We start from the raw sequence: 13,540 nt of genomic DNA on the forward strand, positions 1-13,540 counted from the left end.
GTTAATTAAATTTAATTCAATTGAAATGCTAATATTCTATCCCCTGGAGAAGGAAATGGCAACCCACTTCAGTATTCTTGCCTGGGAAATCCCATGGACAGAGGAACCTGGTGGGCTTTAGTCCATGGGGTCACAAAGAGTTGGATGGACAGAACTAAGCATGCACGTGTACACACGCACACACAGGCAATCACAATAAGAAAAATATTCTTGAATCGAGAATTACTCTGGAAGCATTAACTTAAGAAAATAAGCACTTAATTTCCTGGCGTACAGTAAGTACTTCATCAATGTTAACTATTAGCAGATAGGAGACTTAGGGAGATAGAGGGAAAACAAAAGGAACAAAGAGCAAGAGAAAAGAAGGGAGAGGGAGTCTAGCATGCAGTATTTTCTAGTCCCAGCTCTCACACACAAATACACATTTAAATACCTTCCTCATAAATGTGAACCAAAAATACTCTTATCATCATTCTGTATATTTCTACACTTAAAGAATTATTATTTAAGAAAAATGCTATTACCACCTTTTTGATAAGAAGCAAGAAAAACAGTCTCTTTACACTCATTTTTATTAAACAAATAAGGCTGGTAGTGGAACAGTTTTTATTTAATGCATAAACATAAGTCTCTTTATTAGAGAAATTGTACATATTGGTGAATATGGTCAATGGTCACATCTATGGGTTAATTCCTTAAAAATCAGAACCAATAATTAGGATAGATTCTGTACTCTCTGTTACATCGTGAAGTGTCTTGTGTAGTCATATTCTATTGTTGGAATGACAGCTTGTACAAATTTCAAGAAAATTAGAAGATACCTAAAGGTTTTTAGCTAAGGAAAATAGATTGGTAAATTCCGATTTAAGCTAACATTGTAATTATCCATTTTATTAAGCAGTAACTCCTCAGAAAATTTATAGAACACAGAATCTTAAATCAAGTATATTAAAAAAAAAAACATTCATTCATGCAAGCTGGTGTCTATTCAACACAAGGCTCTCTACAACTTTAAGAATGCTTGACTTATCCCGATTTAATATTTGCATGTTAAGACTTCTTAAAAAGTACAAGTTCTTATCAGCCCAAATATTTTAATATATAAGTAAGGACACTGTTGCACATATTTAAATGAGTGGGAAATGGCTTTTTTACTGCCTGTAAGTTTTTTAGAGTATGTTAGAAAATGAGACAGTGTGAAGAATATAAAAATACTGAAGCAAAAGAACAAAAAATAGGTAAAAATCCTCGATAAGGACTGATTCTTGGTTAGTATATGTACCTGCCATAGAATCTGCTATACTGGACTGTCTAACAAATTTCTGAATTTTTTTCCTATGTTCCACTGCACTTAGAAACATTAAGAGCTTAATTTTTAATTGATGACTCAATTAGAATTACATAGAGTCTTCCAAGTTGCTATATAGCTTCAAAAATAGAGATGAATACTCATATTATGCATAATAGGCTTTCAACAGTAAATCTGGTTTGGACCAAAAACTCCTGGTTGTTTCAATATCACACCAGCTCAGTGTTTCTCTGAGGGACACACATTCTGTTAGCAATGCTCATGTTATCTATAGTTCCAAGACAGTGGCAACCCCTCAGTCTACATCTAACAGTGAGTGGCATGAACCACTCATTTAAGCTGTTTGGTATTTAAACCATTGACTTTGGTTGCTTATCACAAATCCAGGCTATGGGCATGTGTATTTCAGGATCCAGTAGTTCACTTAATTCCTCTTGTCAACCCCAGAAAAATAAATGGGTACTCGTATCTGGAGAAAAATGAGAATACTGTATTTGAAGACTACCTGAAATAGAATTCATGTGCTTTTTACTTTTCTTCACTTCAGAGATCTCAGACAAAACCCAACTTTACTTTTTACCTGATAGGAAAGTACACTTTTGATAACATGCTAAATTAGGAATATATCTTGAGGAAAAGATATTCATGTGTTATCCTCTAAATTCATAGGTTACTCATCTTTCATCAACAGACTAAGCGTTTTGAGTTTCTTTCCCATCAAGAGTTAACAGTTATGAATTGCATACTCTCAGCCATTGCCTTCTGAACAAACAAAGGTACTTGGCAACCTGCTACCTAGAAGCACATATTGCTCTGAAGCTCTGTAATAAAGCAGAGTGAACTGGTTCACACAGGGATACGTGCTCAACAACTGAACCAGGCCAGAACTATCACAGTGCAACATTTTCCAAATAAAGACTCCCACTAAAATTTCCACATATGAGGGGCTAAATTTCTCAAAAAGGGGGAAAAAAATCCCAGAAGCACTTTGCCTCTAGTCACATACACAGACAGGTAAGGATACATATGAACACCAAGTTCTCCCCCTCCTTCTGCAACAGTCTCAATGATTTTCTTCATCACCTCAGCATGCCTAAATGCAAAAGAATAAATATTAGCATAGGTCAACTGGATCAAAATAGGAAAAGCAAGTTTTTGTTTGTGAAAATTTTTACTGTCAGTGATTTTAATATATAACAGTAATTACGTAAAATATTCTCCTCCCTACTCTCCAACAAGCCAGACTGTTGAGTCATGCAGACAATTTTACCGGGGGAGGGGCTAATTTTAAAAAGCTATGGTAGTCACAAAGGAACACAATAGAACTAGTTAGCTTTCCTATGATGGGGGCGGAAGTGGGGTAGGGAAGAAAATCAGAGAAAGGGAAATCATACCAGGGCACAACTGCAGAGCAAAGGCTTTCTGCTCTGAGAAATAAACAAGAATCCAACCAGACAAATTCAAAAAAGTTACATGAAAATGGTTGGTAAAAAACAACAACAAAAAAGAAGTATTTATAATGCTGTGATTTTGACTGCTTAAATATTTAATAGAGAATAAGCCACAACTCAGTTAAAGAAAAGCCAGTTGGTCAAAGTTCATATATATATTTTTTTTCAGATAAAAATTATCTGATTCTAATTAGAAAAAAAAATTTTGCCTTTATATAAAGGATCTTTATCTAAAGTTTTCCACAAATCTTTTCATGGCCAACTGGTAAATCTCCTATGCTACATAAAACAGGGATATCAGAGTAATTATCTGAGCAAATTAACTGAGTAAAGGGCATCATACAGAAGAAATGAACTTTTATATGTATCCTGGCTTAAATAGCACTACTTCAATCTCTGAATGCAACCTTCATGACAGAGGCAATCAACTTAGAAGATGAGAGTAAATGTACTGGCCCTGAGAATATGAAGACATAATCTGAAGCAGCCAATGGCAAGGCCTAAAATGCCTTGATTATGTATATAGACTCAGTGTCACTTTTTTAGCCCTGTGAAAACACACTGATACAAAGAAATACCAAATTAGAAAATGTACTTGATTTGGTAGGGTTGGAAACTTAACTGAAAAGTAGAGGAGAATAGAAATTTTGCACACATCTCCCTTCACTAACCAATAAAAGGAGATTAATAGGTTACCTAGAAAAAGCACAAAGTTAACTTTATATCGGAGAAGGCAATGGCACTCCACTCCTGTACTCTTGCCTGGAAAATTCCATGGATGGAGGAGCCTGGTAGGCTGCAGTCCATGGGGTCGCTAAGAGTCAGATACCACTGAGCAACTTCACTTTCACGCATTGGAGAAGGAAATGGCAACCCACTCCAGTGTTCTTGCCTGGAGAATGCAGGGACGGGGGAGTCTGGTGGGCTGCTGTCTATGGGGCTGCACAGAGTCGGACATGACTGAAGTGACTTAGCAGCAGCAGCAGCGGTAACTTTATATTCCACATTCACAGAAAGATCACAACAGAGCAAACCATTAGTATTTTTTAATCTAAAAAGAATCTTCCAAAATATTCCTGGAGCTAATAAAAGGAGTAAAATCACAAAAATCTATACTGTAACACAACACAAAAGAACAAAAAAATATTCTTAATGAATTGAAACTTAGAAGAAATTGATAAATTTTTTTTTGGTCTTATATATTACTTAAACACAAAAACATTTCTAAGGAAGACAATAGAATTTTATTTATGAAGTAAATTTTTTTCTGTTCAGACACTGTTTACACAGACTCTCAAGTGGTAAATCCATGAAGTGTACACACACACAACACACACCTGCATGGGTGAACTGAACACATAGGAGGTGGTGGGAGATGAGGGTGATTTTCAATGGTCACTGTTTTCTTCACATGATCTTGACTGATGTCTTCGTACATGTGCTCAACTGTTAAAGGCTGCCGTTGCTGAAACCATAAAAAATGCTTTGAAATTACTGTTTAAGAACTTTTAGGCTTAAACTTTAGTCTTTATAAATATACTTAGCCCCACCTTCCACATCACTTGCAATTTCAAATTCTATACTATTTAGAATCACCAGATCATTTGGGGCAAAGTACCAAGTAGGCAGGGAAGAGAGTCTGTCCATCAAGGCTATGTGACATCAGCTATCATCTAATACAGAAAAAAGTCCACAAAAAGGCAAGTTCAGAGCTATCAAAACATTTTATAACTTTATAACATCTTTTAGGCCTACTTGTTTTCCATTTATAGTCACTGGAATGACAGGTTAAACAAGTTAATTTTATTTTAGTTTTCCTTTATTACAAACCAACTTCAATTTTCTTCACATTTCGAAGGGGTAAGCTCTAGGGACCAAGGAATAAACGTTAACAGATTATTTCTGTTTAATCCTTAGCAGTGTTGTTTCACATTGAATAATTCCTAGTTTCTTCAAAATAAGAATCGAATTCAACATTAATCACAAAATAACAAAACAAATGATTCCTAAAACTTTAAAGGCCAAAATATATACCCATGGACTTAATGACAAAAGAATTCAACCCTCAAATTTTAAATATTTACACTAAAATAAATTTTTCTTTAGTTTTACCTCATCATAGCCGAACAACCATAGTCGTGGTGTCTGGTAATATTTATCATAAGTGATGTAAAGGTCATAAGTTCTGGTTTGCAAAATAGCATCCTCACCTCCAGCATCAGTTTTAGCTTTACAAGCTTCTACTATTTTCCTTGTATCTAGAGTAGCCTGGTAATAGTGGAGAAAAATTTACAACCATTAAAATCACTATGTGGTGTTTTGGCAAATCTTCCCATCCTATGTATTTTTTATTCAACAGCAGATATAACAAAATTCAAAGCTAAAATGTTACATGCTATAAACAAAGTACACATAAAAAACTCATTTGATAGATCAAGATATTAGGAACACTAATCCCCAAGTTTACTCGTTAAAAATTAACTAAAGAAAACTCGATTTACAAACCTCATCTGTTTCCAATAATCCACTCTCTTCATATTCTGTTATAAAAAGCAACAAAAGATTAATCAAGTTCAAAATAATTTCCTAAACCAAATTACATATTACTTCAGAGAATGCAAAACCTGGGTTTTTGCTTTAGTTTCGACTGAATATACTGAATAAATGAGAGAGCTAATTCTATATTTCTAAAGAAGCAGATACTCTACCTAACAGTGCCAGAGAAAGTCAGCATACTTGAGGCTTGATCTATTACTAATACCAAGTGGCACAATAATACTACAGGGTCCTTGGTGACTCCATAGGGTACGCAAGGATATTTATATAACTGCGTAAGACATGCTCGTTAAGGTCATCAGTGACTTCTACTTGCTGAATCCAGTGGTAAATTCCTCGTTTTCATCTTCAGTTCAGTTCAGTTGCTCAGTCGTGTCTGACTCTTTGCGAACCCATGAATCACAGCACACCAAGCCTCCCTGTCCATCACCAACTCCTGGAATTCACTCAGACTCACGTCCATCGAGTCAGTGATGCCATCCAGCCATCTCATCGTCTGTCGTCCCCTTCTCCTCCTACCCCCAATCCCTTCCAGCATCAGGGTCTTTTCCAATGAGTCAACTCTTCGCCTCTTAAGAACATCTGGCATGATTTATTTCTTCTTCCTTGCAACGTTTTCCTTCCTCAGCCTTTAAGATACTACATTTTCCTTGCTTTCCTCCCACCTCACTAACTTTTCCTTCACGATCTCCTATGCTGGTCCTGTTCAACATCTACAGTAACCGAAAGCTGAGTTTTTGGAACTTGCCTCTTCTTCATCCACACCAACTCCCTTAAAGATTTCATCTAGTCCCAATGACTTTAAATGCTGATGACTCTTGAATTTATTCCCTTACTGCAAACATTGATACCCAACTATTTGTTTATGACTCGAATGAATGACTAGGGGGCAGCACAAGTATCACATGTCAAAAACTGAGCTCCTGACTTCCTCTCCAAAGCCATTCATTCCCCATCTGAATAACATCATTCTACACACTCAGGTCAAAAACCCTGGAGTCACACGTGACCACTCGTGTCACATTCAACCCAGCAACAAATATTCTTTTGGCCCTACCCTCAAAATATCTAGAATCCTCAGTTTCTCATCACCTCCAGTTACCACCTGAGCCCATGTCACAGTCGTTTCTTGCCTAGATTATCAAAATAGACGCCTAACTGTTGTCCCACACCCATTCAGTCTTTATTCTCAACACTGCAGTCATAGCCATCTTAAAATCTCATTCTGTTGTTCCTTTACTTAAAAAAACCCCATCAGCTTCTCATCTCAGAGTTAAAGCCAGGGCCCTACACCATCTGGTTCCCAGGTTACCTCTCTAACTCCATGCCTTATTACCCTCTCCTCGCGCCTCTCTAAAAATAGGAGTCTCCTTGCAGTATTTATATAAGTCATATGTGTTCCCACTTCAGGGCCTTTGTACTCTTCCTCAGATAATCAAACAGTTTGTCCGCTTACTTGTCAGGCTATACTCAAAAGGCATATCCTCAGTGAGGTTTCTCTTAACCAACCTATTTAAAAATTACAACACTCATCCTACTACAAGACTCCCTATTTCTGCCTGCCTTTACTTTTCTCCCTAACACTTATAACCATCTGAGACAGTTTATGTTTTGCTTTATCTATTGTTTTGTCTGTGTCCCCTAAATCAAATATTAGCTCTCTGAGATCATGTCTACTGCTTTATCTCCTCCACCAAATGTAGTATCCGATATATAGACACTGTCTTGCTCAGTAAATATTTGCTGAAAAATGGATGAAAATTAACTGTTATATTAGGTACCAATGACACTTTTTAAGCAAAATTCCATATATAGCAATTCTTTCTTTAATTCTATCCAAGGGAAATGTAACAAACATACTAGAAGGTAGTCAGATATTTAAGGCAATTCTATAGCTTGAACTCTAAAAACTGTTCAGTTCAGTTCAGTTCAATTGCTCAGTTATGTCCGACTCTTTGCAACCACATGCACTGCAGCACACCAGGCTTCCCTGTCCATCACCAACCCCCGAAGCTTGCTCAAGCTCATGTCCATCAAGTTAGTGACGCCATCCAACCATCTCATCCTCTGTCATCCCCTTCTCCTGTCTTCAGTCTTGCCTAGCATCAGGGTCTTTTCTTACGAGTCAGTTCTTCACATCAGGTGGCCAAAGTATTGAAGTACTAAAACAGTACTTTATTCATAACGTTTCCTGCTCCAACTTAACAACTGTATACCATTGAGAGACAGAATCCAGAAATGAGCATTTGTGCAAGAAGGTGGTCTGACGACTATGAGACTTCCATGTGGAAATCAATCTAAATGAGTAGATCTGGGTTGGGGTTTAGTCGTGGATGTCTTGAGTGTAGACATGGTATATGAGTTTCCTGTGATCAATTTTGGTTACAAGTAAACTCATCTGGATTTCTTCAACGAATAGAAGTATACATGGAAATAAGGATAAAATTCTCACTAGAATCCAGGAACAGATATACAGCTAGGTTTCATGGAAGCTCAAAAGTAATTTAGGAAACAAAACTGAAAGTTACTTAATTCTTTTTGAAAGGTACTTTTAAGTCAAAGGATTCCCTGGTGGCTCAGATGGTAAAAGAATCTTCCGGCAATGTGGGAGACCTGAGTTTGATCCTTGGGTTGGGAAGATGCCCTGGAGGAGGGCATGTAACGCACTCCAGTATTCTTGCCTGGAGAATCCCTGTGGACAGAGGAGCCTGGCAGGCTACAGTCCAACCCATGAGGTCACAAAGAATCAGACACAACTCAGCAACTAACACTTTCACTTTTTAAGTCAAGGCTACTCTGGTTGATTAGGCTAAGCTGCCACTGCCTCTTCAGCAGACACCACTTGCCATCTCTACAGATACTATCTTCTACTTCTGCATTCTATCTCACTAAATTCTAGGTACTGGGGGGATTTGGCCACTTTACAGCCTCCAAAATGCCTGCGCTGTCATTTTTCATATTCTCTTCTTTTTTCCAACTGCTAACCCTCTCTCTATACATACATATATTCATATTTAAACTCTCATAGAAAATCTAATGCATTTTACACACCATTCTTCCTGCCAGACTACAGTCTCCAATTACAGAAGTTACAAGAGTAGATAAAAATCTACCTGGGAGTGTAGGGAGTGAGCAGAAAAAGAGAGTGAAATACCATAAAATAGCAACATTTAACAGCTAAGCAGAAGTAAAAGAGCCTGGGAAGAAGACTTAGAAGAAACAGTCAAGGAAGGAGGAGGAAAATCCCATGTTATAAAAACCAAGGGAGGAAAAGGTTAACAGAATCAAACAAATATACAGAGAAGGTAAGTACTATAAAGACAGATTGGGCTTAATAGAGAGGTTGTCCTGGTGACAGCAATTTCTTCCATCTACTTTTAAATATCTGAAATTTCATATTAAAGATTATCATGCTAATAAAATATGAAGTTTTGAATAGCCATATACTTTTAGACCTGTATTACTGTGTTCTGTTAGTACAATGGGTTTCAATCTCTTGTAACAATTATTTACTAAAACATTAAGTCTCAACTCTCAACTGGCAATCCTAGGAAGGCACTTCCGATTCTTAGGAAGCAGTGGGAGGATTCAAAAGGCCCCATTAAGAATAACTATCATAAGGTTTAAGTAGTAAAATGCTATCAAAAAGGAAAAAGAAAATACTAAATCCCTAAACAAATTTTCTTCTGTTCTGAAAGAATTTAGGAATTAGCTTAAGAATCTGTATCTTATGGCTATCTCCAGCATTAAATATTTATGATCAATACTGATCCAGCAGAAATGATGCTATCAAGGCCATGCTCTGGGTAAAGTCTAAGAGCAAGGTAAGTTCTGCACTGATTAAATTTAAACTAAACAAATCCTCTCTAGGCTGTTAAATGTTAAAATTCAGAACTCAATAAAGTAGAATTCTTAATCCATACCAATTACATATAGTCTACAATCAATACTCTATTGTGATTAAAACAAATCCATAACACAAATACCTTCCATATCTGCAGCTTCTCCTTCATCTTCCTCTTCCTCCTCCTCACATAAAGCTGAGCAATCTTGGAGTTTTATACTGTCCTTTGAAATTAATTAAATTTAAAGTCATTTAAAAATGTTCATGAGTTCAAATACTGAGCACCCACATGCCAGCACAGTGCTAACCACTGCAAAAGTAAGCATGATGAGATATTTCTTATACTCAAAAAACTCCTACTTCATGATAAACCCATAAACCAATCATTAAAAACCATGTGCTAACCACTGTGACTGAAAAATACAAAAAGTATAGAAGCACCAGGAGTCATTTAAAAATTGTTGCCGGTTGCACTTCTGACAAAACAATATTTCTAGCTAACCAATTCACCAGTATTAGAAAGTCAGTTCAAAGTTAACTCATACACTTAAAGGAGAAAAATATATAAATATATATATTTATAAATCACAATACATTTATATGTTATTATTATTATAAATCAAATACTATCGTATTCTCTAATTTAACATTCCTGGTTGAATTAAGCAATTACAATTATTATAACATATAAGATTTTAGTTCAATTTCTTAACTATATCTGCATCAAAATGACATAATGCTAACCAAAGACAAGCCTAATATAATATACAATTATCACTTTCACAAAATTAATATTCTAAAAATCTGAAGTCAATGTAGTAGGTCAAAAAACTGGACGTTTAGTTTCACCTAATTTATAATTTTATTTTAATAGTATGTATTCTAAGCACTAAATTATTTAAAAAAATCATGTAAATTCTGTATTAAATAGGAAATGACAGGGAAGATAAATTCTAGTTGTAAATTATTCCAAGTACTCAACCATTAGTAAGACATGAGAATGCTAAGTGGGATACTAAGTACCGTATAAACCATTATTAAATTTATTACAAATTCCTGAGAGGGTTTATCATAAACCTATCAAAACAATGGATCCACACTCTGCCATTTATTATTCCCAAAGTCTGATCCATACACATTAATCGCTAGAATAAACAAGAGCTTCTGAAGCAGCACAGCCATTTATGTAATTTCTCCTTAGTCAAATTCTCCAAAAAGCAGAACTTCAAAAGGATGAATTCTCAGACTAATGAACTGAACCGTAATCCCTAGCAAGCATTAAATTGTACCCTGGGAAAAAAAAGAAAAAACCTTGTTTGGGTTTTTAACACCTTCTGTTAAGCCCCAGTAACAAATCCCAAAAGATCCAAGTGACAAAAACACACAAAGACGATGATCTTAAACTAGGAACTGCTGCGGCTGTTTCAGAAAGACAGAAAGAACAGTTACTCTGTCAAATAGTCTATCCTCTACGAGAATGGACTATTTAACAAAATAGTTAAGAAAATATAAAGGTGAAAGTGTTTTACATTATATTTCAAACAACTATATAAAAATATGAAGACAACTATAAATATTCTTTAGAAATGAAAAGCTAATATAGATAGTCTAAATTACTGAAAAGTTTCAAGCAGAAAATTTCTACCCAATTGTATATTTTTACCCTTCCTTCAAATAAACTGTACAATATAACCCAAGTGATTTAGCTTTTACTCATTCAAAACGTCATGATTTTGGATGCTATAAAGCTTCCTTTAAATTTTCAAAATGAAAAACAGAACAAAAAATAAGAATCCCTCAAATCAGCAGTAAATTAAGAAACTTCAGAAGAAATGAATAAACTGCTTAAGACAATGTTTAAACTACAAATTTAAACACGATATTTATATCAGCAATCTATTAAAGTAATCAGCAAGTAAGTAAATCCCCTCAAAAACCTCCACTTACAGAATGTGTGGGACTTTTGTTTAAAAATAAAAAGCCATTTCTTGTAAACTGGCCTAGAAATCTTCCCAAATAGTAAAAATTTATAGATTTTAACCAGTTACAGTCTCAAAAAAATGTTTTTCTTAACCATTTGACAGAGTAAAGAAAAGAGAAGCTCTGGGAAAACAGTAGTGTTTTGGTATGCTGATGCAGAAAAATAAGAGGAAATAAAATAGCTGGAATTTAAAAGAGTTGATAATAAATACTGATAGTAAGAGTTTGCATATGAATGATATGAATAACCTCAAAATAAATATACAAGCAAATAACTAGGTCACTGAATTTAAAAACATAACTAATTAACCATTACCTTGCTTTCCAGTGTAATCTCCTTAACTGCTTCGGTTATTCCTGCAATACCTGTTTAAAATTCAGCAGAAAATAACTAAAATTAAGTTGTAAAGATCTTCAATTTACCTGATTTGAGCAATATAAAAACTTTTAACATTATCCAAATTCTCAAAATTCTCTGAAATGAGAAAGCAATGTTAGCAGAACTTTTACAAATGAACTCTAATGGTAATAAATAATCACAAAGGTACTTCTCAAAATTAAATAACTTTTAAAATATCAGTTTAATATTTTACCATAAATTATCCTAGCCTATCTTTCCTCATTTAGTATCCTTCATTTATTTTATTTACTTCCCTTGTGTGAGCCTATCAAAATAAATATTCTCACAAAGTAAAGAGACTATAGGGGTCATATAACCTGCAATGAAATTTTCTGAGTAAGATAATGGTTATGTTAAATATGTTATTTGCTTCAGAGATCTAGGACATCCAAAGGAAGTAATATTCACATCAGATTTATATAAGACTTTCTATTTTACTGCTTCTGTATTTTATATAGTTCTCACAAACACTGTTTTGTAAAGTAGTCACGGTAATGGTTTCTCCCTATAAAGAAATGAAGTCTCCAGAGAAAGAAACTTGTATAAATCTCACAGTTACATGAAGAACCTGGGATTCAAATCCACACCTACTCTTCGGTTCAGTGCTCTGTCCACTGTACCTCATTAAACAGCTACCTTGGAAACCACTTGTCTCAATGAAGGTGACATTAAGAAGATGGCAGGATCATAAGTCAGCTAAATAATATTTCTAATTCAAGACATCCATCAGTGTTTTCAAATGATTCAACAAGGATGGGAAACAGTAAAGGAAAAAAAAAAAAAAACCCTAAACACGAAATATTGCTTTGCTCCTTTGTTTATCTTCTGAAGCTTTGATATATCTGTTCAATATATCCAATCCAAAGAGTTACTTTCAAATAGAAAATGTCAGTCACAATCCATAGCTCAAGCATAAAGCTTTTATATCAGAGTAGTTTTTCTAGAAATTATTTTATAATAGGTATGATTATTAACATAATGGATTTCTATTACAACTCACTGAGACTTCACAGAAACCAACAAAATAAACCTCTTCAATCCATCTAAATATAATGCAGTAGCATCCCATTAAATCAGACTCTCCTAAAAGGAGGACACATTGGAAAAGAAAAAGAAAGCTGAAAGGATTCTTATGAAGGTAACACTGTACCAGTTGTGATGGTTAATCTCATATGTCAACTTGGGTAGGTTATTGTATCCCATAGTTTGATCAAACAGCAGTCTAAATGTTACTTCTGAAGGTTATTTTTTAAATGTGCTTAACATTTAAATCAGTATACTTAAGAGTAAAGCAGATCACTCTCCATAATGTAGGTGAGCCTCATTCAATCAGCAGATGGTTAAGAAAAAGAGACTTAGTCTCTTAATAGACTTTTTTTCTTAAGAAAAAAAGACAGTCTCTAGAGGAATTAATTCTACTTCCAGACTGGCCTCAGACTCTAGCTGTATCAACTGACCATTACCAGTCTTTAGGCTGCTGGCCAGCCTGTCCTTTACATTTCAGAATTGCTAGCTTCCACAATCATGTAAAAGGACTTCCCTAATGGCTTAGAGGGTGAAGAATCTGCCTGCAATGCAGGACACCCCAGTTTGATTCCTGTGTCAGGAAGATCCCCTGGAGAAGGGATAGGCTACCCACTCTAGTATTCTTGGGCTACCCTGGTAGCTCAGACTGTAAAGAATCCACCTGCAATGTGGAGACCTGGTTCAATCCCTGGGTTGGGAAGATTCCCTGGAGGAAGGGTTATCCGGCAACCCACTCCAGTATTCTGGCCTGGAGAATCCTCATGGACAGAGGAGCCTGGCAGGCTACAGTCCATGGGGTCTCTCAAAGGATTGGACACAACTGACTGACTAAGGACAGCACAGCACAATCATTCCAACACCTGCTTATCTCTGTGATGAATGCCTTTGTAAATATGCACCTGGTTTCTGGGACAGGGATTAAGGAATACAACTAGACAACTGAGAGGCTAACTTGACATCAGAAACACAGTGCT

At 35.5% G+C, this 13,540-nt stretch overlaps 1 protein-coding gene across 1 annotated transcript in view; it reads right to left on the minus strand.

Annotated features, from left to right (window-relative positions):
• Nucleotides 1-553: 553 nt before the first annotated feature.
• ATG3 (autophagy related 3) overlaps nucleotides 554-13,540 on the minus strand; it is a 34,708-nt gene continuing 21,721 nt past the window's right edge. Inside the window, exons 6-12 of the mRNA XM_005903366.2 lie at nucleotides 11,457-11,506; nucleotides 9,303-9,384; nucleotides 5,266-5,300; nucleotides 4,873-5,028; nucleotides 4,098-4,225; nucleotides 2,334-2,402; nucleotides 554-821 (exon numbers count right to left, since the gene is read on the minus strand). Of these exons, the coding sequence (XP_005903428.1) occupies nucleotides 740-821; nucleotides 2,334-2,402; nucleotides 4,098-4,225; nucleotides 4,873-5,028; nucleotides 5,266-5,300; nucleotides 9,303-9,384; nucleotides 11,457-11,506 (602 nt within the window). The 3' untranslated portion in view covers nucleotides 554-739. The remainder of the gene's footprint in view (nucleotides 822-2,333; nucleotides 2,403-4,097; nucleotides 4,226-4,872; nucleotides 5,029-5,265; nucleotides 5,301-9,302; nucleotides 9,385-11,456; nucleotides 11,507-13,540) is intronic.

The sequence above is a fragment of the Bos mutus genome, chromosome 1 (assembly GCF_027580195.1).
Source record: "Bos mutus isolate GX-2022 chromosome 1, NWIPB_WYAK_1.1, whole genome shotgun sequence".
NCBI classification, from domain to species: domain Eukaryota; kingdom Metazoa; phylum Chordata; class Mammalia; order Artiodactyla; family Bovidae; genus Bos; species Bos mutus.